The sequence below is a fragment of the Aplidium turbinatum genome, chromosome 7 (assembly GCF_918807975.1).
Source record: "Aplidium turbinatum chromosome 7, kaAplTurb1.1, whole genome shotgun sequence".
Classification (NCBI taxonomy): Eukaryota; Metazoa; Chordata; class Ascidiacea; order Aplousobranchia; family Polyclinidae; genus Aplidium; species Aplidium turbinatum.
Genome location: NC_137478.1, coordinates 8033190 through 8060563, shown reverse-complemented (window position 1 = coordinate 8060563; position 27374 = coordinate 8033190). Strand labels below are relative to the sequence as shown.

Sequence of the window (27374 nt, the reverse complement as noted above, 5' to 3'; positions counted from 1 at the left end):
CATAATGAAAGTTGAGAGTGAGACCGATTTGGCTAACTTGGAAAGTTCCGACTAAGACGAAACTGATCCAACTTTTTTGCTAAAACCGATCACAGGTGGGAGCCAGTACGCAAAACTCAAGACTTTGAAAGTGAGTACCGTAGTGAAAGTTGCATATTCGCAGACCACCGAATGACAAGCATCCGTCAGCAATCAATCAACTCTTGTGCTGTGGAGGTGCTGAAATCGCTGCTTCACCATCGACGATATTTCGTCAACGTGAAAAAGTTCGCATGATGGCATTGCAGAATGTTGAAGTGCAGAATGTTTTCCTTGGGCCAATTTATCGATAAGAAGCGTGACAAGGCGGAAGCATTGATCGCAGTTAAATCTTTTTCCTCCGGTAGCTACATCTGTCACAAGTGAAATTTTGTGCAATACCATCACACAAGATGCTTTTTGTATTTTGCCTAATATTTATTCAGTGGTGGCAGACACGACGGCGGTCAATACTGGTAAAAAGTCGGGGGTAACAAACGTTTAGAATGCAGTAAAATCTTCAGAAGGTCAAAGAATGCACAGACAAAACGACGATCTCAGGTCAAACGACGATCAAATATGCATGCTGGTGGCTTGTTCTGCATTTATGGATGTACCACACAATTTGAAGCATCTTTTGATTTATAAACAAGAAACCATATGAAACTCCAGATGGATAACGACTGCCAATGGCTATCTTCGCTTGTTTGTTTTCAATTGACAAGCTTTCTACAGCAGACAAGTCAAAACTGATCAAGTTAGTGTCTTACATCGTGTCTGTTAACGTTCCTTCATTTATAATGATTCATTTAAAACCAAAGGCATGTGATGGACCATTCATTACTTTGTTTCAGCGAGATTTGCTTCTAGCATACCGGGACATTGAAGAAGAAGTGGTTGATGTAGTTTACAGATATTTCGTGGAGCATGGTTCTCAGTGGCTGTCTCCAGAAAATGTAGCTTTGAGTCTTTTTTCTGAATCTCCACCGTTTCCTCTTGAAATTGTGAAAACCCCTACTTCGCTTCCAGAAACTGTTGATATTCGAAATCTGTTGAAGAGCCGAGCAGCGAGATTGAAGAACTTTTTCACGGTCCAAAGTCAATTTGCAACATGCGTCATGTGCGCCCATGTACCTCCGTCTTTCTGGAGGTCGATGGATAACAATAATCGTTCCACTGAGCGACGAATCGGAAAGCTCAAAAATGTTATAGGAGAGCGAATTAGTGATGAAAGCAACCGCCGTGCCGATTTGCGACTTCGTGCATTTTTGTGCAACATGGAATGATAGTGCTTATTATATAGTAGCGTTGTTTGCTGTTAAAGAGTTATTTTGTTATTGATTGAGTTTCGCTTTTAGCAGCATGATCGTTGCTTACTTCACAGTGTAGATTCTAACGATCTGTTTAAGCCTGATGCTGCGAGTTCATTGTCGTAATATCGAATTACACGAGCTTTCGGAACACAGTTCCCTAGTCATGTGCTATGACGAATGTCTGTCATGACTATTTTGCAGTCATGACTATGACTGTCGTCATAGCACATGACTAGGGAACTGTGTTCCGAAAGCTCGTGTAATTCGATACTACCACAATGAACTCGCAGCACCAAGCTCAGCTTTGCATTACGGTACGTATACAATTGCAAGTTTGCTACACAATAGTTACCTCGAGACCATTAAAGAAGGTGTTGCGACCGTGCCACATTTTAAACTTATTGTTCTGCTTTGGTATCATGTACGTTATAGCGTCCGCGTTTTGTCGCTTCTACCTTTTTCTAGACCTCTGCTATGTTTTTCATATATTGTTTTTCTTTCGTTGTGATGGTCAGAAATAAAAACAAACTGAACTGAAAGAAATATTACGAAAAAGTACTTATTTAGAAACAAAACAAGTAGGATACAGTGCATCATTAGTTGTAAAAAACGTTTTTTCGATATAATTCGTTTTGCGAGTAAGATACGGCAATGAAGTCTCTTAAGAAGGTATAGGAAACCGGCCCTTCTGCGCATTTTGACACCAATTTTGTCTCTCTATTATGTTCCGTTACCGAGTTACGGGAACCCCCCTATTTTTAGCCCCCCACGAGTTTCGACCACGCGGTGCCACATCTAAATGACGTCATAATGGAATAAAAATTACATTTTTCAAATCAGTGTCCAAAATCCCATCATACGCAAACCCGAACGTTTTTAATTTCGAAAGTGTGGAAAAAATGAAACACCCTACAGTGGATGTTTGGCCATGAAACTTCATGACAATGCTTTTGTCTCTTGTTTTGTTGCGATATGAAAGTTGACAGGTGTCGCTTTCTTGTGTTACAAGAGCAAATTTCTTCTTATCGCTTTTTTTGCGTTGCCTTTTTGTGATCTTCTGTGAATTGTGATAGTTTTGGAAGTAGGATTGAACCAGTGACGTGCGGTGAGGTTCCTAGATGGTGAGGCACTAATTTTTTCAAGTCACGTTTAGAATAATTTTTCTTTAACAACAACAAAAACGGTATCGTACTAATCAAAAAAAATTAGCAGCATGCTTTCACATTTATTTCAAAATATAATCCATGCGCCTATCCTTTAGGACAAAAACATCTGTGACTTTGTTATAGAAATCCCTTCTTTAGTCCAAACATTACTCACTGGATGTTCTTCTTCTTGCGTTTGAGGCCGCCACAGATCACGTTGTTACATCCAGGCGCAGCAGCCAATGGATTGTGTATTCATCGAGCGTTGTTAGGTCCACATATCTATCTTGTGGTCGGTATACAGGACATTGATAGATAATGTGGTGTGCAGTTTGAAAATCTGAGCCACACGCACAAGATGATAAATCTGCAAGCCCCCACTGGAACATGTTGCTGCTAAAACGGCCCACTCCAGTCCGCAGGCGATTGAGCTTCACCCATTCCATCCGGGGTAGTTCTGCTCCAGGTGGGGTGTTGGTATTGGGAAGGACCGTGAATTGGGTTGGTCTCGCAACTTCTCTCCATTCACGGTTCCAAACTTCGGAAATGTGGAAGTTCGATTTGCACATAGCTGCAGCATGTCGGAAGAACGGGCGTCGAGATTTCAAGCGCTGGGGCTTTTGGGAGTGCGAGGTTAGAACAATCTGGTTGAGGAGGTGGTCATCCCTTGACATAGCTTGTAGGACCAGACTACGTACGACTACGTGGTTTTCCCTGCGAAGTCTACCTGGGGCGATGCCTGATAGTACTGGCAGAAAGTCAGTGGGAGTTGGAAGCAGGCATCCGGTGATTATTCTCATGGTGGTGTTGAGGGCAGTGTCAATTTTGGAAGTGTGTACGCTGCGGCACCAAGTGGGGGAAGCATATTCGGAGGTGCTGTAAACAAGAGCACTTGTACGGAGTGTGGATGTACTAGCACCCCAGGAAGTTCCAGCTAGGCATCTCAGCAGGTTGTTGCGTGCTGATAGCTTAGCATGGAGGGCTTCAGCATGGTGTTTGTAGGTTAATTGTCGGTCGAGCTTCACTCCTAGGTAGGTGGGACACGGATTGTGTGGGAGTGGGTTTCCGTTGAGAGAGACTGACAATTGGCGCGTAGATTCCATGTTGCAAAGGTCCGATTTGCAAGAATATTTGCGAGAAATCGCACTACCTTTTTGTCTGGGATCATGCGGAGGAGCTTTAGGGTTAGCCCTTGGTGCCACACAGTGTCATACTCATAGGCAGCAGTGAGGTCCACCAAGATTACTCCTGCTTTGTTGCCCTTCTCAAAACTTTCCTCTATATCCTCGGTCAGCTTGATGAGTCGTACAGCGTCCGTGCCAAAATCCAGCTTGTTCTTTTGGTAGCTGGGGATCAACAACTGGCTCGAGTCTAGTTAGCAGGAGCCGTTCCAGGATATTGTATGAGACGCAGAGTAGTGATATTGGACGATAGCTCTTGGGATCATCAGCTGGCTTGTTTGGTTTAGGTACTGCCACTACAGTTGCTTTTCGCCAGATTTTAGGTATGGCCTGGAGGGTCAGGCAAGCAGAATAGAACCTTTTCAACCATGCCAGACATTTGGAGCCACAGTGCCTCAAGAATTCTAGAGGGATGTTATCGGGCCCTTGTGCTTTCCCGCTTTTAACTTGTTTGATGGCAGACGCAAGTTCTCTGGTGCTGACAGATGGATGTTGAAAACAAGAGACAGGGAAGCAGAATAGGCGATTTTTAAAGCACAGCCACTCCTTTTTCTAATACCAATTTCTTTGAAAGTTGCGAGTTATTTTTTATGCAGTCGTCTGATGCAAACCTTTAAATCTGGAACAGGTTTTCCTGTATTCATGATTTCAACTTTAGATTGAAAGTTTCGTTTTGAAAAATCTCATCTTAGGGTACTAAATCTTCTATTTTAGTTAAATTTTATAAGAAACAGTCCTTTAGCCTACACCAGGGTTTCCCAAACTGTTTTGGGCCACGGACCACTATTTATGAATCTGTTTACTCGCGGACCCCCAATACAAAGGTAAAAATGAATAAAACAGAATTTTGTTTATTTAACAAACTGACAACATCAATGGGATTGCTTCTTATTGCGTAAGTCATCAGTTCTCGGAGATATTTGTGAAAGGCAAACTCGTAAGTCAGGGTCCATGGAAAGTCTGGACTTGTATTTTGTCTTCATGTTGGGAAGAGCTAAAAATGCTGTCTTACACAAATAGGTCGTGGCAAAAGGCAATAAAATTTTAGTTGCCTTTTGCGATAGCAATGGGTATTCCTCCACAACACTCAACCAGAAAGATGCAATACCGGTAGCTGTTTGATTGAGACTTACTGTAGCATTAAAGTTAGATCTGATGATAATTCGGCCAATTCTTCTTCACGTCTTAACAGAGCAGTCATTGTAACAACAAAAGGATTTAAAATCCAGTCAAAATTCTCATATGTCTCTTACTCTCTTTTAAAAAGTAGGCTACTTTCTACACGTACTATGCGGGCGTTCCAGCTTGATGAAGAAAGGTTTCATAGCTAGGCCTATAACGTCACAAACGTTCACATTTGAGGCATGCCTCAAATCGTAGCTAAATTGTTCATCATGTTTTTTGGGCGACTTTGCGAAAGTGTATGGAACTTTTGTGATCTGAACAGAGGCAACTTGGCGCTGCCTCTCTTGGCGTATTTCACGTGAGCGCGTGATACGAAGATCGCCACAGAAATAGAAAAAGCTAAAGCGCAGTTCGGGCTTAGAAAGGTGAAATTCCATCTCACAAATCGCTGCTAAGACGTTAGGTCGCTGGGGTGGTCACCTTGCGCTACCTCACCAAGCCGCAAGATAACACTGGTCAACAAAAAAAAAATTTTTTTCTTGCATGGACTTTGAGAACTGATTTAGGTAGAGCTGTACCGATACCAATATTTTGGCCGATATCACTTTTTTAGGCCGATACTGATATTTCGGCCGATACTTTGGTGTTACAAAAAGAAGCAATTTTGGTCATTGCAAGGAATTATATCAAATGCTAAGTTTTACCTTATTTGCATAAAACTATTAAAAAAAGCTTTCAATTGGCATAATTTATTAAAGATTCAAGAATCCAATCTCAACCGCACATTTTATGTCATAATAGTAGGTTTTAGTAATGAAAGGCCACCATAATTGAGGACTGGGGTATAAGGGAAGAAACACTACATCATAATTGGGGCTTCTGAAAAATTAAATAAAGTGTTTGCGTAAACTCTCCAAGTAGGCTATCATAATTGATAATAAGATGTAAAATGTAAACCAAGTGATTTGTGTAGTCGTGCAAAAACTATTCGACAAGTAGGCTAATGTGCAACCTAAGGGGGCTTGTCGTTTGGTTGAAAAGCTTTTGCCAGGCCAAGACCACTCAGGCAGCAAAAATGCACAATCCCGCATCGCCCCCACGCTGCTAAAGGTCCAAAAAAAAACCGTGCAACCCGGCTCCACCAGTCCGCGACCCAACTTCCACCCCTCGCTGCAACAAACCCACCAACCTCAAACAATACCACGGCAGAACAAGCAGGCTCAAAACGAAAGCAATGGGACCACGAATCCTCACCAAAACGATCCTGCCGAGCCCAATACAACAACCCCATCGCGAAGAAAGGAGCGACCCTCCCGGCCACCAGCACAGCGAGCAGCCGCGACCGCCAACCACAACGGTGCAGCTTCCACAATAGCCATTTCAATTTACATCGATGTCAATTCTTGCTACAAAACGGCTGCCGAGAAACATAGTTGATTGGATGGTCTAAATGGCTAGCGTGGAAGCCACACCGCTATGGCCAGCGAACCGCAACAGCCCGCCGCACCAGAGAGCGCGCCGACAGCCGGGAAGAACGCTCCCCCCACAACGAGGCCGCCATCCCAGGCGCAATAAGACCACTTTTTGACTAGCCCAGCGAGGACCCACAGCTCCCACCCTGAGCCCACCCACTCCACCACAACGAAAGGTGGAAACCAAATCACAAACCGACAGAACCAGACAACCAAGTTACACGGGTCCCCCAAACGTCCAGCAACGTAAAAACGATGCAAAATTACACATTTCCGCCACCTGGGCAGTCCTGGCCTGGTTTTATCCTCTGTTAAGGGTAAAAGAGAAACACAAATGATAAATACTGGAGAAATTGAGTCTCCTTCACAACTTAAGAATCGAACAACGCAAAACTGCTGAAACAAAACGTTTTGTTTGAGTGAAAGAATCACTGTAAGCAACCAATGCCAAAAGGTGCGCCCATGAAGTCATGGGAGTGTGAGGTATCAAAAATTTAAACAGGTTTTTATTTTTCTACATTAATGTGATGTTAGTTAGAACTTTAAAAAATCTATATCTTTGCTTCAGCAGAAAATGTTCTTTTACATGTTTAGTATCGGCCAAATTTTGACGATACCGATACTCAAAAAATGGCCGATATATCGGTACATCTCGAGATTTAGGGTAACATTGGGGTGCTGAATCCGAATCTGACCTCAGATTTATCATATCACGTCAGGTTTGTGAGATATGACAACAGCAAATTGCTACTTTTGCCAAAAGTGGAAGATTTGGCGTTGCGTTTACCACCAACATATGCAGTGCTATAACGAAAGGTTAGTGTTAGACAGGCCAAAACAGCTTAAATAAGGTTACTGAAAAAGCATTGCCATAGGCCTGTTTAAATCTTTGTGGTTTCATGCAAAACATTGACGGGGGTGGGGGTCAGTTATACTTTTATCCTCCCTTTTAGCTTGTTACCACTGCATGGTTAATAATGTTGCTAACCGAGTGGTTAGCGCGTTGGGCTCGCAGTGGAAAGCCTGCATGTTCGACTCCAGCCATCCGCACTTGCTGTTGTTTCTCTGGGCAAGAAACTTTACGATAATTGCCTCTACCCAGTGATCGATTTCGAGTAATGGGTAGTACCAAATTTAAGTCATAGGCTAAGTAGAGTAGACAACCGGAAACAGACATTGCAGTCGGCTGCAGCGTGGGTCAGGTGTACGTCGGAAGGTGTACACCGATGCATAGCGCTCAAGTCCGCTTTCCCGCAATGCAGGATAAAGATATGAAAAACAAAAATTGGTATCAAAATTATAGTTGGTGGGTGTATTTCAGCTACTTATGTACTACATGGCCTGGATTTCTGGATATAGCACAATGTGAAATAAACGCAACGTCAAATCTTCCACTTTTGACAAAAGTAACAATTTGCTGTTATCATATCTCACAAACCTGATGTGATAGGATAAATCTGAGGTCAGATTCGGATTCAGCACCCCAAAATTACCCTAAATCCATTGAAAAACTCCATGCAAGAAAAGTTGTGTTGACCAGTGTAATGTGCGCTTGCTTAAAACCGCATTGCTCACTGCAATCAAATGGATTTATTTTTTCATTTCCCTTATAGCATTTGGGACTTTAAAGTAATTTTAGGTTCCCCATTTTTTGTTTGTCGTATCCAGGCTTGCACCTGGTGGTTGACAATTTAGATTAAGTGGACGGGAAGGCAAGGAAGCCAATCTTCATGTCCATCTTCAGGCATGCCCTTAAGTGTCCTGCCAAAGACACAGTCGCATGCTCTTGAGCGGTGTCGAACCGGCGCCCTTTCGGTTGCCGTTCCAGGGCTCTCACCACTCGGCTATGCAGCCGGTGGTGAGGTTCCCCATTGAATTTGTTTAAGTATCGGATTATAATTACCGTTTGCTTATGATTGGTGTCAAACCGACATGCTTTCGAAGTTGATTCAATTTAGAAAAGGTCTGATAGAAACAATGTGACAAAATTCTGATTTGTAGGCTGAAAGCAAGAAATGATAAAAATAGTATTTGCACTGGAAGAACGAACTGCCAATGTCTCCACTCGTCAATGCAGCAATTATCTTGTCTCCGACATTGCAAGGCAAACACTCTGTGCTGGATATATGTCGTCAAGCATTGATGAAACACTAGCATCAGAACCTCAAACTCTTGGTATGGATAAAAATAATGCACATTTTTCTAAACCATCAATCAGAGAAAGATTACTTTGGCACAAACACAGAAAATCTATCGTTCTAAATGAGACGGTCCAACTAAATGGGAACAAGAGTAAACTCCGCAAATACTGTACAACGTAAAAACGTGGACTACCAAGTAAAACTGCAATAAATTATACATGCTTGCACAACAGGTGAGACGAAATTCGGCAGACTTAAAAATTGCTAACAACTTCACGCAACTTCAGTTAAAAGATCACGATGCTGAATAAAATATGATTTCAAAACAATATATAAAAACGCAACCCATGTAAATGTGTAGGCCTATGTAATTTGCTGCTTTCTTGGTAAAACGCTTCTCAGCAAACAGGCAGATGTGCAAGATGTGTTGGCGATTGCATAATTTCTAATGGCACTGTGTATCAACGCAGCTGGACGTTATAATTCGTCCTGAAACAAAACAGCTCAGGTCAGAACGAGGCGACAGGAATAGTGGCGTTTATCCATCGCATGTCACATACTATAGTCAGGATAGGATATGCAAATTGTGAACACAAAATAATGATGTTCAAGCTGTATTACAAAACTGAAAGCCAGTGGTAGGAAGATCAAGCGGCGGTGGTTCGACTCTCAGAGTGAACGCTTGAGCAACGTACTGTATCTAAAACAGCCCATTTAGCGACACCTGGTAGATGTAATAATTTCACTCGGTAATTTCGGTGACCGGCCTTGCGTCAGTGGCTTAAGCCTCTATTAGTAGTTATGCGAAACTTGCCAACATTAGCTTCCAAAGAACCCTTCTCAGTCCGAGAACAAATATTTCCACAATCCTTCATAGTTACAGTATATAGTTCGGTATATTCATTATTCATAGTTACAGTATACTGTAGTTTGTATGGTTATGTATCAGTAATAGTTAAATAATGTCAAACATTGAATACACAAAAAGCTAATGGTGCCACTACTGCTGGTGCTGATACCTTTAGTTTTTCTTTACTTTGTTGGAAACCACCTGTTTTGTCGTCGAATTGCTGCAAAAAATCCTCAACTGTGTCTGCTATCTCATCGGGGCCCTAAAAAAAGTTATGACTGTAGCAAGTTCAACTCAAGAAAATTAAAGTTTCGTATTTCATACCACTGTCAATCACGTGATGTAGAGAGTTGAAATATCTCGAAATGTTTCCCCAGTGGCTGGAGATCCGTCTCACCTGAGCATCCACCAATCGCTTGTCGGGCCTTCTTTCTCCTTGTTTCCGCGGGGGGTAAAAGAAAACCATCGGGTAGGCATTGACGCCGGCGCGGTTACAGATGGACGGGAGCGCCTGGCAATTCACCTTCCCGAATTTCACTCTGCCTGAGAACTTCTGCAATGACACGGTCAAGTTTACCAGTTTTGAAAATTCACGTTTCAACATCATTTTAATGTATCCAAATGGACTAAAAAGCAACTTTGAATGCTGACATTTTAAACATTGCAGACCAGCTGAGAGATAACCGTGCATGTTAACTTGGTCATAGATTTGTTATTTGAACGGTAAAATAAGCGTAGGCTAATAGTAACATAACAATACACAAAAAAATAAAACAATCCGGCACAAAAAACTTACAAATGAAGTCAGGGTGAATGTGGGGGCAAACGCAAGGCAGTGTCCGCACCATGGAGCGTAGAAGTCCAGAAGCCACGCACTAGAATCAACGGGAAGGCCGTTTTCAAAATCGTCTTTCTCCATCTCGACCACATCATTAGGAGAATGCCTGTATGGGAAAGTCGGTTTATTGTAAAAATTTAAATCTGATGCAGTTTACGTAATTTAAAACGTAGTGTACTTTATAGTTCATTGTTTATGATTAATAATTATGCAATGTAATATACGCAGAGTATTTATTTTACTTATTTGTTCTGTAATTTTATTAACCCAATACAGTAGCCAATACGCGGTGGGATGGCGCAACGGGTAAGGCGCTCGTTTTCCAATCATGCAATCCTGGTTCGACTCCAGGCTTATGCTGGTTGTTGACAAAACACCGCTCACCTCTACCCAGGGTGTAATAAATTGGGTGGGAGTAGTTGCTGAAGTAAAGGCGGCCGAGAGAAAGGAACTGGCCACCCTACTCTCGTTAGTGCCGAAGGCTTAGTATAATGAGAACCTTATCTTCTCATCCCCCGATGCTTGGATTCAAGTATGGGACTCACCTTTTACCTTTACAGTAGCTACATAGCTGTCCCATAGCGACTATACTGCAGATGCACCCTGCCGCCAAAACAACTGTTTATGCACGGTTTAAAAACTTTTTGTAGTCTTATCTTTTTAGGTTCACTTGCTCGCTGGTTCCGCCCAGGGACCACAAAAATTAAAAATAAGACGAACAAATGATTGAGGTTTTCAAGAGAGAGCAACGAGTACATTCTTCAATTTTGAGCGTAGGCTATTTGATGATTTGACCAGAGTGGAAGTGATCGCTTCTACAGTACAGCTACATTAACAAAATCCAAGCAATAGTTCACACTTACTCAAGTGCCCACGCTGCAAGAGAGTGAGCATCTCTTTCCCAATCGTTGTACACTTGATAAAGAGGGTTTGATTTTTTCCGCTTTTTTGAGGGAAAAAAACGGATTTCCGGATAAGCTTCCACCATTTGCTTTGCGCAAAACGGCTCATGGTCTAGCTTTGCACAATCGATGGCACCGACTTTCACAACTCCATGCAGCATCTGTGGGAAAATTAAATATGTCAAACCAGGCTTACTACAAGTACTTTCTTATATAGATGGTGACGGAAGACTAGCAAAAAAGATGAAAAACAAGGTTAACCAGACCTTAGCCATTTCCTTCCAATCAAAAAGCAGCTCTTGGCAAGGCCCGCACCAGTTGGCGTAAAAATCCACCATCCACGTCACACCAGGATCTCGACGCTGGACCAAGGATTCGAAGGTCGCTGGTGTAAGGTGTACATAAGGAGGGGATATTAGGTCCTGACAAGAATAGACATATCATTTTATAAACTATCTTGGGTGCATTAAAAAAATTATGTCATTCGACACGACATGTTTTCAGTGGAAACAAAATTGATTCATGAGGGATTGGATTCGAAGGCAAACATCCAAATCATTAGAATCATGAACAAATGGCTACACGTTTGGTTTCGAAACCAAAAGGAAACTAAATTGGCTTTCTTTTGAAATGAAACAAGACGACACCAAAACTTTGTGAACAAAATATTTTAGAATAGCCCAAATAAAGACTGATGATGATAAACAACTCATTTAAAAAGTATTGAAGCTTTTGCCAAGCAATTTCAGCCTCATCACTACGGCATCACACCCGAACAATAGGTTTTTCCGTACGAGACGCCTTATGCTGGATGGTGTGAGTTTATGCAAAACTGAGAAGAATATTCTGCTGAGTCTTTTACACTTTGCTTGTGACAGTATCCGCTGGATCGCAAAAAAACAAACTTGTTAGCTACAAGTGCAACAGCAATCAAAGAGTTACCTCAACGAATTGATTGATTTCGTCAGAGCTATGATGACCGGTGTACTCCGTTGTCACAGAACGGTTGAACAACAGAGTGGTGGGATAGGATTCGATGCCGAACTGGTGAAAAAAAAAACAATATCATAACCTAATCGAAAAAATAAAGAGCCTTAACTGTAGATACTAAACTCATGTAGTCATGTTGAAGGAAAATCACGAAAAAATTTATAAAAATATTTATAAAAAAAATGTAAAGAACAAAATGAAGTTGATGAATATTCGATGAAGTAATTTGCGCTTTCTAATTTTAAGAAAAAATGTAGTGATGCATGACCTATTAGAACAAGAAAGTTCTAGTAGGCCGAGAGTGATGGCTATAAAATTGAGTTTTTACAAAGAAGAATTTATTAAATTGGTGACAAATGGTTAATTGTGAACGCTACCTCTGACAATAATTCAATAGATGATTTTGTAATTCAACAAAAATCCATAATTACGATAATGTGGTAGAGAAATCATGAATTTTCTAAATTCTCAGATTTTGTTGGCTTCACATGCCATGCAACGTTAAAAAGCTTTCTTTCGATGTTGATGCAATATTGCAAAGCCATAAAACACACTCACATTTTCACAAACGCTTCTAAACAAAGTGCAGTCCACGGTTCCGAAGTTGATTTGATCGAGATTAAGAGATGCCTCGCGCAACTCGGGGAGCAAAGCACGACAGGGGGGACACCACTGGGAAGATATTGACAAATAAAAAATTCAAGTGTTAAAAATTCTGCGAGAAGTTAGTCGAAAATTAGGTAAAAACTACTTACACACGTTGATATGTATTGCAGTGTGGTACTTCGTATGATATGCTGATGTAAACGATCGCAATTTAAAAGCAACGTGTCAATGAATCTATGCAAAGCTCCAACAATCAAAATTTAAAAAGAAGTTTCCAGCTGAAAATGTTCATTTAAAAAAATCGATACCTCTGAGACTCTGACGAATGGTTACAAAGATTGAAATTACGTTTGTTTGAACAAAAGAAGAAATTCCGTTTAAAGTCCACTATAGTTTAAAATGCACTCGTGGAAGAGGAACAATTAGGAAGTAAATATAAATATGGTTCTTGTCGTCGCAAGAGAAAAACAAAACAGCCACTCTCACAATCAATTATCAGGAGTTCAATGAATTAATCTCAAGGTCCAAATAGACTGAATATGCAAAGTTGAAACTAACAACCAAAAGGGGTTGAACAGTGCGGAAATAAACATTGTTTCAATCAAAGTTTTCTATAATGGACGATAGTAAATGTTAACACAAAAACATAGCCACATACATACCGGAGCAAAGAAATCGATAAACCAAGGATTTTTACTTTTGTCGGCCACTTTGCCTTTTGAGAAATAACTGGGATCAAGAGTTTTCACTCTAGCCTTTGAGCTAGTTTTAGCAAATGAAATTATTTCAGCAGCGTTTTGCCGACCTGCAGAAAATATCACAGATAAAAAAGGAAACGCAGTTGTATTCTTAATGAGGTAGTACAACAAGCACCAAACTTGCAAGCATACCTTACCAAAGACAACTTTGAAATTAAGGAAAAAACAAAATTTATCCTTTTTAAGATCCAAGCATTCTATAGGCATGATTTTTTCAGCTTTGTTGTAACTAAAAACACAACGTATGTTGCTCAATTAAAAATGGATAAAGACATCTGCGTTTTGCAGACTGACCGTGAAAGATTTCGAAATCATTTGGTCCCTTTCCTTTAAAGGCGACAGCAGCATCTTGGCTGACATGCAGAACATCTTTACACCAATTGCTTTCGTAGCACTTGAATTTTACAACTGAGATTTCCTGAAATTAAACAAAAAAGATAAAAATGTCTGCGTAACAATGCTGTGATGATAGTTACAAGAGAAATTTACATGTCCTTAGTGCAGCGTTTCTTAACCTTTTCTGACTCTAGCACCCCTGTAAACAGGTCTGAACAGTCTAGCACCCTCTAACATACGACTACTATACAGTGCCGATCAAAAGTTTAGTAGAAACCGCATTTTGACATGCCTTTCAGATTGCTGGCGATAAATTTTGAAATGAAGTCTCTTGTTGTTTAACAAACTGTGCAGTTGTTTTAACGAAGTTGATTCAGGATTTGGTATTTGACTTTCATTCACCAACAGAAATTCAATTATAACAATGTGTAAGTGAATCAACTCTCTTAAAACAACAGCACAGTTTGTTAAGCGACAAAAAATACAAAATATACCGCCAGCCATCAAAAAGCATGTCAAAATTTCGGAGCCGCCATTAAACTTTGGCCGGCACTATTGAAAGGAAAGCGATGTAGCCTTCAAATTGATCATTTTATTTATTCTTCAAAACTAATGTCGTCATTGACGAATAAAAAAATAGGAAAACACGAGAATAGTGAAAGAAGTGTAATAGTGTAATTTGATATTGCAAGAGCGTGTAATTTGATATTGCCAAAAAGAACCCGCAGCATCAGGCTATAACAGATCGTTTGAATCTACACTGTGAAATAGTGAAAGAACATGGACAAACTTAAGCATACTTAAGTTACCCAGCTGGGTAACTATAGTTACACATGTATCAATGTGATTTCTGTTGTTGCTTATGTGAGACCAATTTCTCAATTCGAGGCTTCGTGTTGGTCAAAGCCACTCTCATATCGTGGAGCCACCCATGTTGAAGGTGGTTCTGGCCAATTGTTTTGATTTGGAGCATGGTGGAGAACGCCTTTTCACACAAGTAGGTAGTCGAAAATGGAACGATCAATTCCAATGCTGCTCGTGCCAATACAGGATATGCTGTCAACTGATCACACCAGAAATCAGCAAGCAGAAGGACGAAATTTTGTCCGACAACTCTGATTGACCTGCATGTCAATCAGCTCCTCCTTTAGTCTATTATCATCACTCATGTCTGCCAAGAAGGGCGGCTGTATCCACTCTGGATATGAGTAATTTGTGGGAACGTATTTTGCCATGGTGGTTTCTGGAAGCGAGAGGTGAGCAACAATATTACAACAAAGCACCCACCAGGTAAGTTTGCACAATCTACTCAGGATCAATTTGCGTACTTGACTGGGAGATAACTACAATAACAGCAAATCATGTAGGCTACTGTACTTCGAAACAGCAATCATTGATAAGACAAGTGCTGATACTGGCAGAAAGACGAAAAAATGCAGAAAAGTAAAAGGGCAATTTTTGATATTATACTGCATGCATTTAGCACCCCCTATAGTCTATTCCAGCACCCCCGGTTAAGAAACGCTGCCTTAGTGACAACTGACAACTTGTCCACATTGTAGCAAAACTTATGCTAGTACTTCTGTATTAAGCAATCACATGATCTGATTTGAAACACATGTTTTTGTCACAACCTAATTTAAGATTTTATGATTAGAAAAGCAATTGAAAGTTTCCCAGTCTTAGTGTTTTATAAGCATATCATCCGTGTCTTGCTAAAACATCGCTTTCTATTTTGCAAAAATATTTACAGAAAATAAATTCAAAGCCAACGTAACTGGTTTGAAACCGATTTACTGACGTGATCTTGCAACAAAGCAGGAAGCTTCTTCAAGCCGCTATCTCTGCTATCCACGTCCTCATCCGGTGAGAATTGAAAGAAGACGAGGGCGCGTTGCGAGCTGACAAGCCTCTGTGTATCAAAAGAACAACGAGTCACAACAAATCGCCGATCTAAGAGGAAGGTATGTCCCAAACGCATCCTTCTACCACAGTAGTCATTTGGAATTTCTTACGGAGCAAATCAAGTCATTGTTCTTATGATTCCAAACTACACCAACACAACACTTACAGAAATTCAGCACAAATACACAATTCTAGCACACACTTCATTTTTTTTTCTATTTTTGTAAAGCTTGTTCATGCGTTTCGATTGTGGGACTTTGTATCCTCAGACTGAGAAAGCCATTTTGGGAGTTTGATCCTGGTAATTTTGTACAATGTGTGGCAGCTATGGGCTAGTGACGCAGGTAGTGCTATACTTTTACAAGTAAATAGCATGTTTTTATCGAATAGTATTAAATACGTAGCACGTATAATAGTTTAACCAACAAAAACTGCATGGTATGTCAGCATCGAGATAAGAATGACTTTTTTCCCTTCTCAGGAGCAAAAAATACATTTAAGCAGATCATGCACATGGAGCAAATGCATAAAAAATATTCCATCATCAACAACAGACGAAGAAAACAGTCTATTATAACCCAAAGCTAGTAAGTTCGAAGAATGAGATCATTCCTAAGTGACGATGTTACCTTTAATTCATCCAGGTCAACCAGCGGTAATCCAGGCACCAGTTTGTCCATAAACTCAGAGTGTATTTCTCTGGCGTCAAGAGATGAGAAATAATGTGTTTCATCACCTGGAATCGGGAAGGTACTTGGAGGGAAATAGTACACACCGAGACGGTCGTTTATCTTGGCAGCCTCACATATTCGAGCCGATGTTTTGCACTCTACTGACCCAACATGGGCTAGACCGTTCTGAAAATAAAAACAGAGATTTGTCGTTTCAATCATTCTAGAATATGCAGAACATCAGTCAGTTGGTTACTTGAAAAGGGCTAACACGAGTATTGCGAAACGTTTGTTATTTTTAGTTTATTTTCATGGTATTTGATAAAATAATAACATGAAAATTTTTTAAGTTATTTTGGCAGCCGATTGTAGCATCGAATAGACAGCGATAGACACGTGTTTCGCCCATGAGGCTGGGCTCATCAGTATCGCACCGTATTCTTGCCACTTGAGTAATCGACCGCCGCTTTACCAGTCAGTTTAACTCTTATCTTTGTGGAAAGAAAGAGCCAACAAAACCAGCAGGTGCCAGGGGTAGGTCAATGTGAAGAAAGGCGTTCTTCCCGGCTATCAGCACAAGGCTGATTACTCACTAGCACAGCGAGCTGCAGTGACGCTTCGCTAACCAGAACGGTGTAGCTTCCACGCCAGCCATTGAGACCTCCAATTAAACGTTTAAGTTATTTTGGCAGCCGATTGTAGCATCGAATAGACAGCGATAGACACGTGTTTCGCCCATGAGGCTGGGCTCATCAGTATCGCACCGTATTCTTGCCACTTGAGTAATCGACCGCCGCTTTACCAGTCAGTTTAACTCTTATCTTTGTGGAAAGAAAGAGCCAACAAGGAACGCCTTTCTTCACATTGACCTACCCCTGGCACCTGCTGGTTTTGTTGGCTCTTTCTTTCCACAAAGATAAGAGTTAAACTGACTGGTAAAGCGGCGGTCGATTACTCAAGTGGCAAGAATACGGTGCGATACTGATGAGCCCAGCCTCATGGGCGAAACACGTGTCTATCGCTGTCTATTCGATGCTACAATCGGCTGCCAAAATAACTTAAACGTTTAATTGGAGGTCCCAATGGCTGGCGTGGAAGCTACACCGTTCTGGTTAGCGAAGCGTCACTGCAGCTCGCTGTGCTAGTGAGTAATCAGCCTTGTGCTGATAGCCGGGAAGAACGCCTTTCTTCACATTAACATGAAAATTAATAGTTAAATGCCATCTGGTTGTTTGGTTTTGTCTATGGTTAAAAAATCAGCTCTCTACCAAAATTGCATTCTAGAATACTGAATGAAACATTTTGCGTTTTCAATAAAATTGCTAGTGATGGACGAATGAGATCTTATTGGGATGTCGCCAATAACATTAGCAAGGTCGCAGACAATCATGTAGCTTTGATAAAGTTTTGAAGATACATTTATTTTATTTTTTTACTTCATGTGGGCAATCAATCAATTGCATTCCATAGGTCGATGTTTTGATGCACGGTATTTGTTATTAACATTGATCGACTTAAAAACCCGCATTAAACGGGGAACTTGTTTCTTATTAATTTCCATTTGATTAAGCAGCCTGGCAAAATTTGTAAACGCACGATCAGTATTCAGCAGTGATTTGGTTTACGAAGACCTCAAAATGCATTTTGAAGTCTTTACGAACTCTAGTTGATCACAGCACATCAGAGACAGGACAAACATCTCCATGATTTGCTAAAAAGCAAAGGTTATTTTTTTGTGCCTGGGTGAGTTGTCTGCAATACGCAAAAAACGCGGAAAAGTTTGTTTATTCAATTACAAGGTTTACCAATAATCCGGCGAGTTTTCTTATAGTAGTTTGTGATGGGCAGTCTCCGTCCAGCTCTTCATCTTTGGACCCTTCACAAAAAGATACAACAAATGGAAGACTACCTCGTGCTTTGGTTTCTTCTTCAAAGTTTCCGTCCCATAATTCAACAACCTGTGAAAATAACTTATTCGTGGCGACTTTCATACGGCTTAAACACCGTTGTTTATTATTCCTTTTATAACGACCAACGTGACTCAGCTGTAGATTCGACTCTCAATGAAATCGTCTTGCTTCAGATTCCGATTGTTGCTTCTCGAACGAGACACAATTACCTCGATTACTCGCTTGGTTGGCTTCATAGTGAGCATGAGCCTGTTATGTCTTGCTACAACCGTGGACGTTGTTGCTATCATAGCATCTGGACTAGAAGCCAAACGCTAGGCCTCATCTTGGCAGCAAATAGGATTGCTATATCGGCGGCTTTAACGCCAGATTTGAGAAATTTGAGCGTTTTTTTTTAATGGGTTTGGCAGGTTATTTTGATTTTTGACTTTGGCATTTTGACATATTTTTGGCGTTTTTTATATTTTTGTTTTTCAGCATTGTAAATAGTTTTTAAAAAAAGCTCACTTTTACCCTGCAGTCTATTTACAAAACGTCAGGTTTGAAAAGGCAACTTTCCCCGAATTTTGATGATGCTTTTCGTAACATTGCATTTTGGACTGATTTTGTCAGCAGCATGATTACTACCATAGCCTATGGCAGGGATGGCCAAATAATTTTGGCCATGATCCACTACCGGCAAATCTGAGAACTTAGTGATCCACAATGAGCTGAAGACGACACCCAGCGGCGGGGGGTCTGGGGGGCCTCTCCCAGAAAATTTTTAAAAATTACTTTAAATTCGGTGCATTCTGAGAGCATTTTCAACAAAAAAGTGGGTATAAATATTCCTGTAACATAGTGCTGTCCGGTGGCATAGCAAAAGGATAAGATCATGTTTTCTTGGGCATTTTTCGGTAATAAAGCTAAGTCTCTATGTTTTCTTGTTGCTAATTCCTGGCTGAAATATTCGAATGTTTGGTATTGGCAAAACTCGCTCTTTTAATGCAGTTTCGTGTAAAATTAGGCAAACTTTGTTTTAGAGACATAGAAACTGAAAGCATCATTCTCAATATCGTGATTCGTGACGTCACACGCGTGCCAAAGGGGGGGGGGTTGTAACCCCCAAAACCCCCCCTTGGCTACGCCACTGGCTGAAGATGTGCATTTTTCCTTTTGTATCATACAAAAAAGATGGAATTATTTGGGTACATCTAAAACAAGGCGTCAAGATACGATATATACATAATTTGATTAAAAATCAGTGAATGAGTGTGCTGTAATGAACAGGTCTGGTATTAGAGAGAAAAATGATGAGTGGGCTTTGATTTTACAATACTATCGAAACGTGGTTTCCTGTTACTTACAGCGATTTTTACGAGTTCATGAAGATGAATATTTTAAAAAAAAAGTAAAAAAAATTAGCAATTTTTAAAATAAATACTTTGAAGTTTTTTTCAGAGCCAACTTGAAAGATCCACAAAAAAAGTTGAAAAGATCCGGAACCGGATCGCGATCCGCCATTTGGCCATGCCTGGCCTATGGTGTTGCGACCGTGCTATATTTTAACCTGAGAATCCATTAAAAAACGTCAAATTTCTAAACGTTGGCATTAAAACCGCCAATATGTCCATCCTGTTTGCTGCAAAGAGGAGGCCTAGCATTTGGCTTCCAGTTCAGATGCTATTGTAGCGACGTCCATGTTACAACAAACTGTACCCCATGTCTTCTTTGCTACATCAGGAGTAGAAACACCCGCGCTTCAAAAGCTAACCTTGGTTACTAAAGTTGCTTTTGTGAAGTCTATTCTGTGTATAATTCCAAAAAAAATGCATTTCTACAACCAGCTTACATGTGACTGGATGAATGCGCGTTTCATTCGTTTAATCAATTCATGATACAGTATTCCATATGATATTTATGAGCAAAGAAAAAATTAAACAAAAACATTTTAATGAATGGAAACGAGGGACCCACCTCAATATGAACGTGCTCAGTGATGAATCGAGTCAGATCTTTCATAATCCTGTCACCTTGGTAGTCAATGGGCTAGTTAGCATAAAAATAGATCAGTTAGTTACAAAAACAAAACGGTAAAACTAAGGAATTTCTCAAACAGGAGAGCAATATTTGCCAACACTACCGACAGATAAGTTCATCAGAATTAAGGAAAAGTACTAACCAATTTTACAAAATAATAAAAAATCATTCTTCCAATGAGTATCTTCTTCTATACCTGCCTTTCATTAAATAAAACTAGTACTAGGTATATCATTGTTTGGGAACGTAAGTTGAAATTGCGACTACATAAAAATAAACAAATGAGCCTTTGTAATACAGAATTTAACCATTATGACAACCAATTGGTATATACAAGATAAAATCTATATGCATCCCGTTTCAAGGGTAACCATTTATCTGTTTCCATCTTACCTCATTGTTTTTAAGATACAAGACCAATGATGGGTAACCATAGATACCGTTTTCGTTGCAAATCCAATGATTGTCGTTGCAATTTACAGCGCCAACATTTATGGCACCAGTGAACTCTTCAGCAAATTTTCTCCACTACAGTAAGAATATGAGAAATAAAAAGTTTTTAATTTTTTGGCTTAATTATGGCATGAGACAAACTTTCAATGAGCATCAAGCTGATACATATTTAAGTAGTGGCCATACATGCTCAGCACTAGGCCAGACAGAAGCATTCAATCGACAATCTTACTTTACCAAATCAATGTTGTATACGTATTGATTGTTGTATATATATTTAATATTTGTGCACAATATAACTGAATATTCACAGTGAACAAACACTAATTTCCATCTAACAAAACTATAAAAAAAATTAGGGTCTGGTTTTATGCATAACCTCCAGCCAGAATGAAGAATATCATGAACTAAGTTGCAATAATTTTAATTTAATTAAGCATTCTTTGAATCTTGTCACTTACAACAGGTGCCAGCTCATGGCAATGCGAACAGCGTGGTGAATAGAAGTTCACAAACCAAGTCTCGCCTGATTTCACAGCAGCATCTAATCAAATGCACAAAGCTTTAACAACACATGCATTTTTCTAGTGGATTTTAATTGGTCATTAGTTACTGTAGCAACTGCAGTTGCTGACAGACCAACCAAACTCTATGTATTAATTATGGATATTTCCAAATTTTGTGTTATGTTGTGAGTGAATCAAATTTGTAAGTAAAAATACTGATCACTCAGTATTATGAAAATATATTTAGAAAAATTATAAAATCCATTGTAAACATGGGCATTGGGCAATCATGAAATTATGTTACCGGTATATTTACAACAGGCAAATAATTGCAAGGGGATCTTTTGGCATTAAATCGCAAGGAAATGAATGAAAATACAGCCAAGTGATAAAACATACCAAAATCTCCACCATCAAGGGTCACTACATCAGGATCATCATCGTAAATACCTGAAATCGAGTAACAACAATTACTACATCTATGAAGCGATGGTAGCCTATCGCATGAAGCATTTATGCATATTCTCTAACATCAGGAATGGTTTATCTTTTTAATAAAAATAGTATTTATATGTGTAGCACAACATCTACCGTGCCAACTATGCTCAATTGCTCATGTACATAACCAATAACCATAGTGAGACTATAATTCAGTCAAAAGGTATTCAGTAAAACAAAATGTTTTCAGTGTTTGTGTGTTCTTTCTTGGTAGTTTGCCTTGTTACAGTTATAATAGGCCTACCTAGCTGTAGTGCCAAACCAGGTGTCAGTTTATTTCACAGGAAAAGGATAAATATGCCCCAGTTGGATCTACGTACACATTAATGTTGCTTACACACCTAATAAAATACCAGTGCTAAAGGCACTGTATACATAGTGTATACAACATTACAGAAAACCCAAAAAAATATGACATCATATTTGAAATAAAATGTTTACACTAATTTCAAATGAAACTTTCTGCTGTTGTTTTATAAAACCAAAAAAGGTTACAAGTTGTAGTTATAAAGTTAACAACATAAAGTTATATAGTTATAAAGTTAACACACAGCATGCAAAAAACAGAATAAAAAAATTTTTGAAGCAAAACTTGGAAAAACAAAATGATTACCCTTTCAAAACGTATGATTAAACACTTTTGTACATTAATTTAAATCCATTAATAAATTGATGAATGCTTACTTAGGCGAGATTCACATCGAACACAGTACAAAACTGTCTTCAGCATACAAAAACGTCTCACGAAAAATGGCCCGTGTTTGTTTTCTTTTACCATTCACACCAGGAATACAATTTCTGGTTGATAATAATTGATACAATGATCTGATATGATCAACAAATACCAACCAAACTCATCCCTGTAGTAACTGTAGCTTTCATAATCTTCATCTCCAAACTGGTCTTCTTTAAGTCCTTCTTCACCATATTTATCATACTTTTTCCTTTTATCCTCATCTTTTAAGACTTCATAAATATGATTTATGTGTATAAATTTATCATGGGCTTCAGGATCATTCTGAAATCATTATGTACAAAACATAAATTCCATCTTCATTTAAACTAGGCTTAACCATTCTTAGCAATTTGATATATCATGGAAGTGAAAAAAAGTGAAGGAGGTAAAAGTTATAAAAAGAAAATCAAAATATTGAATAAATAATTAGCAAACAATTTGTATTCATTTTCAATAAAAAAATGATAATATGTAGGCTAGACTTATTTTCATACAGACAACAGAAAAAAATTCACAAAATAAATAATAGCTCTACAAGCTTCTTTATGCTTACCTTGTTCTTGTCAGGATGATGAGTCAAAGCCAATCTTTTAAATGCTTTCCGAATATCTTTTATGGAAGCATCTTTTTGAACTCCGAGAACTTCATAATAATCTTCTCCCAAACATGCATTCAATATGAAAAGAATAATCACAAAATGAAAAAACTGCATAATTTCCAACACTGCATATAAACGAAAATTTTTTGTATCGAATGGTACACAAATGCCTTATACGGTAGCCTCCAGCAAAGAGAAAAATTGAGCTTTTTTAAACGTGAGACTGAAAGGCCTACAAACAAACTGAAGCTTCACTGCAACAGCGTTTGTTTTTTTATAAAAATTGTTTCAGCGTAACCACTAAAAATTAGGCCTATAAAGCAGATTACAGACCCACACCACACGTCCAGAAGACCAGGGTACCATACATTTGCAAAATAATAAGTGAATGTTGATTAGAGATGCAGCGAACCCAAAATTTTTATCCGCACACCGCACCGCAACTGACTCATCTATCCGCGCACCGCACCGCACACCGCAATTTATCTGGAACTTTGACACTGCACCGCACCGCACACCGCAAATTACAAAATTAAAAAAAAATATTTTAACGAGTTATTGTTTAGAAAGTCAATTGTAGGAAAAAGCATCCATGGCATATAACTGGTAACCTAGTACCAATACAGTTGTGCACTAATTGGCCAGGCTAACCAGATCATATTCTCTTATCAGCAATGCATCTAAGTTCTAAGACATAATACAAACTAAGACAAATAGAATGTTCCTGGATCCAGTATCAGGACTTTTGAACACTTTTTGTAAGCAATAATGCAATTATAATGCCAGTGGCTATATGAACTACACACACAAGAGTAAAACTTATAGCCTGAACTCACTGGGCTAACTGATATAGTAAATAATGCGGTAGTTGCGCTAGGCCTATAGCCTGGTAACTGAGCTTATCAGCTAGGCTACTAACCAAAAACATTCGTACAGCTTCCCTGACAAGCAAGCCCTAAAACCCTGTCAACTGCAAGCCATTTGCAATTTGCATTTGCATAGCTTTCCATCTTAGGGTTTCCGAAGGGAAAAATAACTGATCCGTGTTTCCAATTTAAATTTGAAGTTTCATAGCTGATTCTTGAAAAGTTGAAAGTTTACGTTTACGAAAGTTTAATTTCTTGAAAGTTTACGTTTACGAAAAATTAATTTCTTGAAAGTTTACGCGGCAAGCGGCGCGGCGCGGCTTTGTCATTTCAACCTTCCACGCGGCGCGGCGCGGCACGCGGCGAAAAAGTCAAAAGCGGCCGCGTACGCGGCGCGGCGCGGCGCGGCTTGCATCACTAACGTTGATTGATTGAATGTGTGTTCCGGCAATTCCGCTTCCTGATTCTCATTCCCACGCTAATTCACTCAGTTCGTTTTGAAGTCTTTGACGGTCCAAAGCAAACAATAGTCTATTCCTGATCGCAGACTTGGACAACTAGATAATTCTAGTTCTCTAATTCGATAAATTAGAGTGAAATGTCGGCAATCCTAATCTAACTCAGTAAAAACTTGTTTGCTCTAATTGTAGTTCTTATCCAATCTCCAGTTTTGCTAAAAAAATTTAGTTTGTCTAACAGTATTTTTTGGCAAATGGAAGGATACCGCGGCGCCAGTCTATGATACCGCGTTCTTATCAACGTTATACAAAGAAAATACAATAAAACCATCAAAATCAAAGTGTCATTCCATCCCTTGAGCAGCAAAGTCATGAAAAATTCGATGAATTCATCAATTCAATGTCATTACAATGTATATTATGACGTATTTCAGGACTGCTCTCCATTCAGCGGCACCTAGTGAATGGAATAATTCCCAGTGTGTACGTTGAAGCCGTCAATTTGACGGCGTCAACTTTTTGTTGACGCTGAGGCTAGCGCCGTCAATTTATTTTTTAGTTGACGGAAGTGATTTTCTCAAATTGCCTATACGACAAGTGATAGAATCCTGCTTTCCTGCGATTGTTATGAAGATATTGACTCCAGACCATTGTTTTCCCGATAGCTCCTTAGTTGAGCGCCCGACTTTATCAAGAAACTTTAAAATCAAGCGGAGCTGGTTTGGTTCTCGGAGTGTGCGCTTTAGCAATTGCTATTAAGGACAGCTCTCCATTCAATTGCACCCAGTGCATGGAATAATTTACAGGCAAAAATCGGAAACTACACTATCAAAGTCGGTGATCGGGACTGCATCAGTGATTCAAAGCCTCAAAATTAGGCTACTGCTTGATATAGAAAACCAAAGAAGTAGCCTACTTAAAAATAACAACTGCGCCAAGTACCCTAAGCCTACAACGCAAATATTTGTATCATGCGTTAAAAGTGGCAAAAAATCATCAACTGACAAAAACTCTACTCCGATAGAAACCAGACTCTAGCTTCCAAATTAATTCGTGGGACCCCTTTTATACGATATCTTAATTTTCAATTTGTGTGGGTCAGTGACAGGTTTCTTTGTGTTATCAAAATTGCAAATTTTTCCGAACTGGTGATCATCACTCTTGGAAACTCTCTTTTCGAGAATCCTACGTCGTGGTTTCGAACGAATCCATTAAAATAAACTTCCTCACAAGCTTCCTATCACGGTCTCTTTCTCAAAAAACAAAATAATTATTTCTTGAGCTATAGCGGATTTCTCAAATAGCCTACGACAGCACTTTCTTGCGTTACTTCACCACTCCATATACTGCCGATTCCGAGCTTTAACCCATTATAAGGACATCATGAATATTTAAACAAACCCATAGCAGGCTAACATACGCCTGCTCGCAAGTTTCCAGCAATATTAGCATGGAGAATTGCGGAGAGCCCAAAATAGAAGCAGTGATACCAAACACAAGACATGATCCACAACCAAGTTGTGTCACGCAACTCATGATGTTTTGTATTTAATGACAATAGACATTCCCAAGTGAGCTATACATGAGATTGTAGCACAGGCTAATCAATTACAATTGTACTTCAAAACAACATTAATGTTACATTACGTTATGCAGAATTTTACAATGATTAATTTAGTAGCCGATGTTGTTGAATGTCAAGAAAATGTTGTGATATGTAGATGTAGACCAAGTCATGTAGCTGCCACGTTTAGTACGTAAAAGAACGATTTTACATTGAGGAAAAGAATTTTTTCCAAACTGTTTCACTAATCAAAACATTGTCTACGATACTGAAAGCGCCAAATAACTAGTTTAAAATTGTTAAATTGCATTGTCATACAAACTCTACAGATCAAGCAACCAATGTTTCATATGCATTGCAAATGCTTAAAATACTATTTTCAACAAACAATGGTAACACACTAACACTGTCAGACGTTGAATAAGTTCAGCTTCCGGCAAGTTTAAACATAAAAGATCAGAAAAAATAACATCAACGGAGCAGAAAACTCTGCCTGACTTGAGATCAGTGTTGGATCAACTACAATTGAATGTACGTAATTAATTACACATTTTCGTGTAACTGAGACTTTTTGTTGTGTGGTTATTAGGGTGTTTCATTTTTTCACCATTTTTGAAATTCAAAATGCCTGGGGTCCCATCTGGTGGTATTTGGGGAAAAAAGTTTACACTCCAATTTTTTTCAATTATGACGTCATATTTGAGGTGGTCCACGAGGTTTGAAATTTTCGGGCCTCAAAATCTCGAAATTTGGCCGTATCTCCGGAACCGCTCATCATAGATCGGCAAAATTAGTATCAAATTGTGCAGAAGGGTCGGTTTCCTATACCTGATGTAGAGAATATTAAGGTCTATCCGTTTCAGAAAAAAAGTTATTTCAAAAAATCTGATTTTCGGTCTATTTTCTCCTAATGAACAGAGATCAGGTGATCAAGATAAAAGTTTTTCTGTATTTTTCCACTCTTGGAAGCTGTTATTGCGTAATAATAGTTGGTGTTAAGGTTTCAGTACTGGGCTTGTCTAGTCTTGCTATCTGGTTAAGCAAAGCCCCGTCTTCATTGCTCCGGGACTTTTCTTGGCGCCGTCCACAAAAGAAATGACAGTGGGAAGATATTTTGTTCACGTGGAACATGCATTAAAGGATATGAATATCATGACCAACTTCATCATTAAAATAATTGACCAGTCGAGTATTGACTCCGGACTTTTTTTCCTGTGTTGAGAGCAGTCGTATCAGCCATGACTGAATATACTTGGGATAGGTGAACTCTGCAAGCCTACTGGATGATGGTGCCAAAAATCAGTTCTGCAGTGACCGACACACTTTTGGGAAACGATTTAACAGCAAGCACACTTTCGTGTTTTATACCATTATTATCATCAACAATTTGACCCAAGAAAACGTATCGATCTATTTTATCGACAACGCGCCCATCATAACATAACTGCATGGCAGAAGCTGGGTTGAGAAGGTTCTCACTTTCCATCAGGGATTTTTCTCTCGTTTTTGTCGTTG

General features: G+C 39.4%; 1 protein-coding gene across 1 annotated transcript; it reads right to left on the bottom strand.

The window, feature by feature from the left end:
* Positions 1-8430: 8430 nt before the first annotated feature.
* Positions 8431-23087, bottom strand: LOC145774138 (endoplasmic reticulum disulfide reductase DNAJC10-like). The gene is made up of 19 exons (XM_082585299.1): positions 22927-23087; positions 22487-22655; positions 21539-21589; positions 21095-21177; positions 20574-20708; positions 20118-20189; positions 18057-18209; positions 16210-16437; positions 15477-15587; positions 13634-13757; positions 13244-13386; positions 12534-12647; positions 11928-12029; positions 11252-11407; positions 10947-11146; positions 10042-10189; positions 9643-9798; positions 9415-9507; positions 8431-8884 (listed from the first exon to the last, which is right to left on the bottom strand). The coding sequence occupies exons 1-19, from the start codon at positions 23083-23085 to the stop codon at positions 8873-8875; spliced, it is 2409 nt and encodes an 802-aa protein (XP_082441425.1). The 5' UTR covers positions 23086-23087; the 3' UTR covers positions 8431-8872.
* Positions 23088-27374: the final 4287 nt, after the last annotated feature.

Bases quoted from the DNA above. Each gene is read 5' to 3' on its own strand.
- LOC145774138 (XM_082585299.1), bottom strand. From the start codon at position 23,085: ATGCAGTTTTTTCATTTTGTGATTATTCTTTTCATATTGAATGCATGT. The intron at 20,190-20,573 runs GTAAGATGGAAA...TATGCTAACTAG, and splicing joins TGTATCTTAAAAACAATGAG to CCCATTGACTACCAAGGTGA. The intron at 9,799-10,041 runs GTAAGTTTTTTG...GTGTCATTGCAG, and splicing joins CATTCACCCTGACTTCATTT to AAGTTCTCAGGCAGAGTGAA.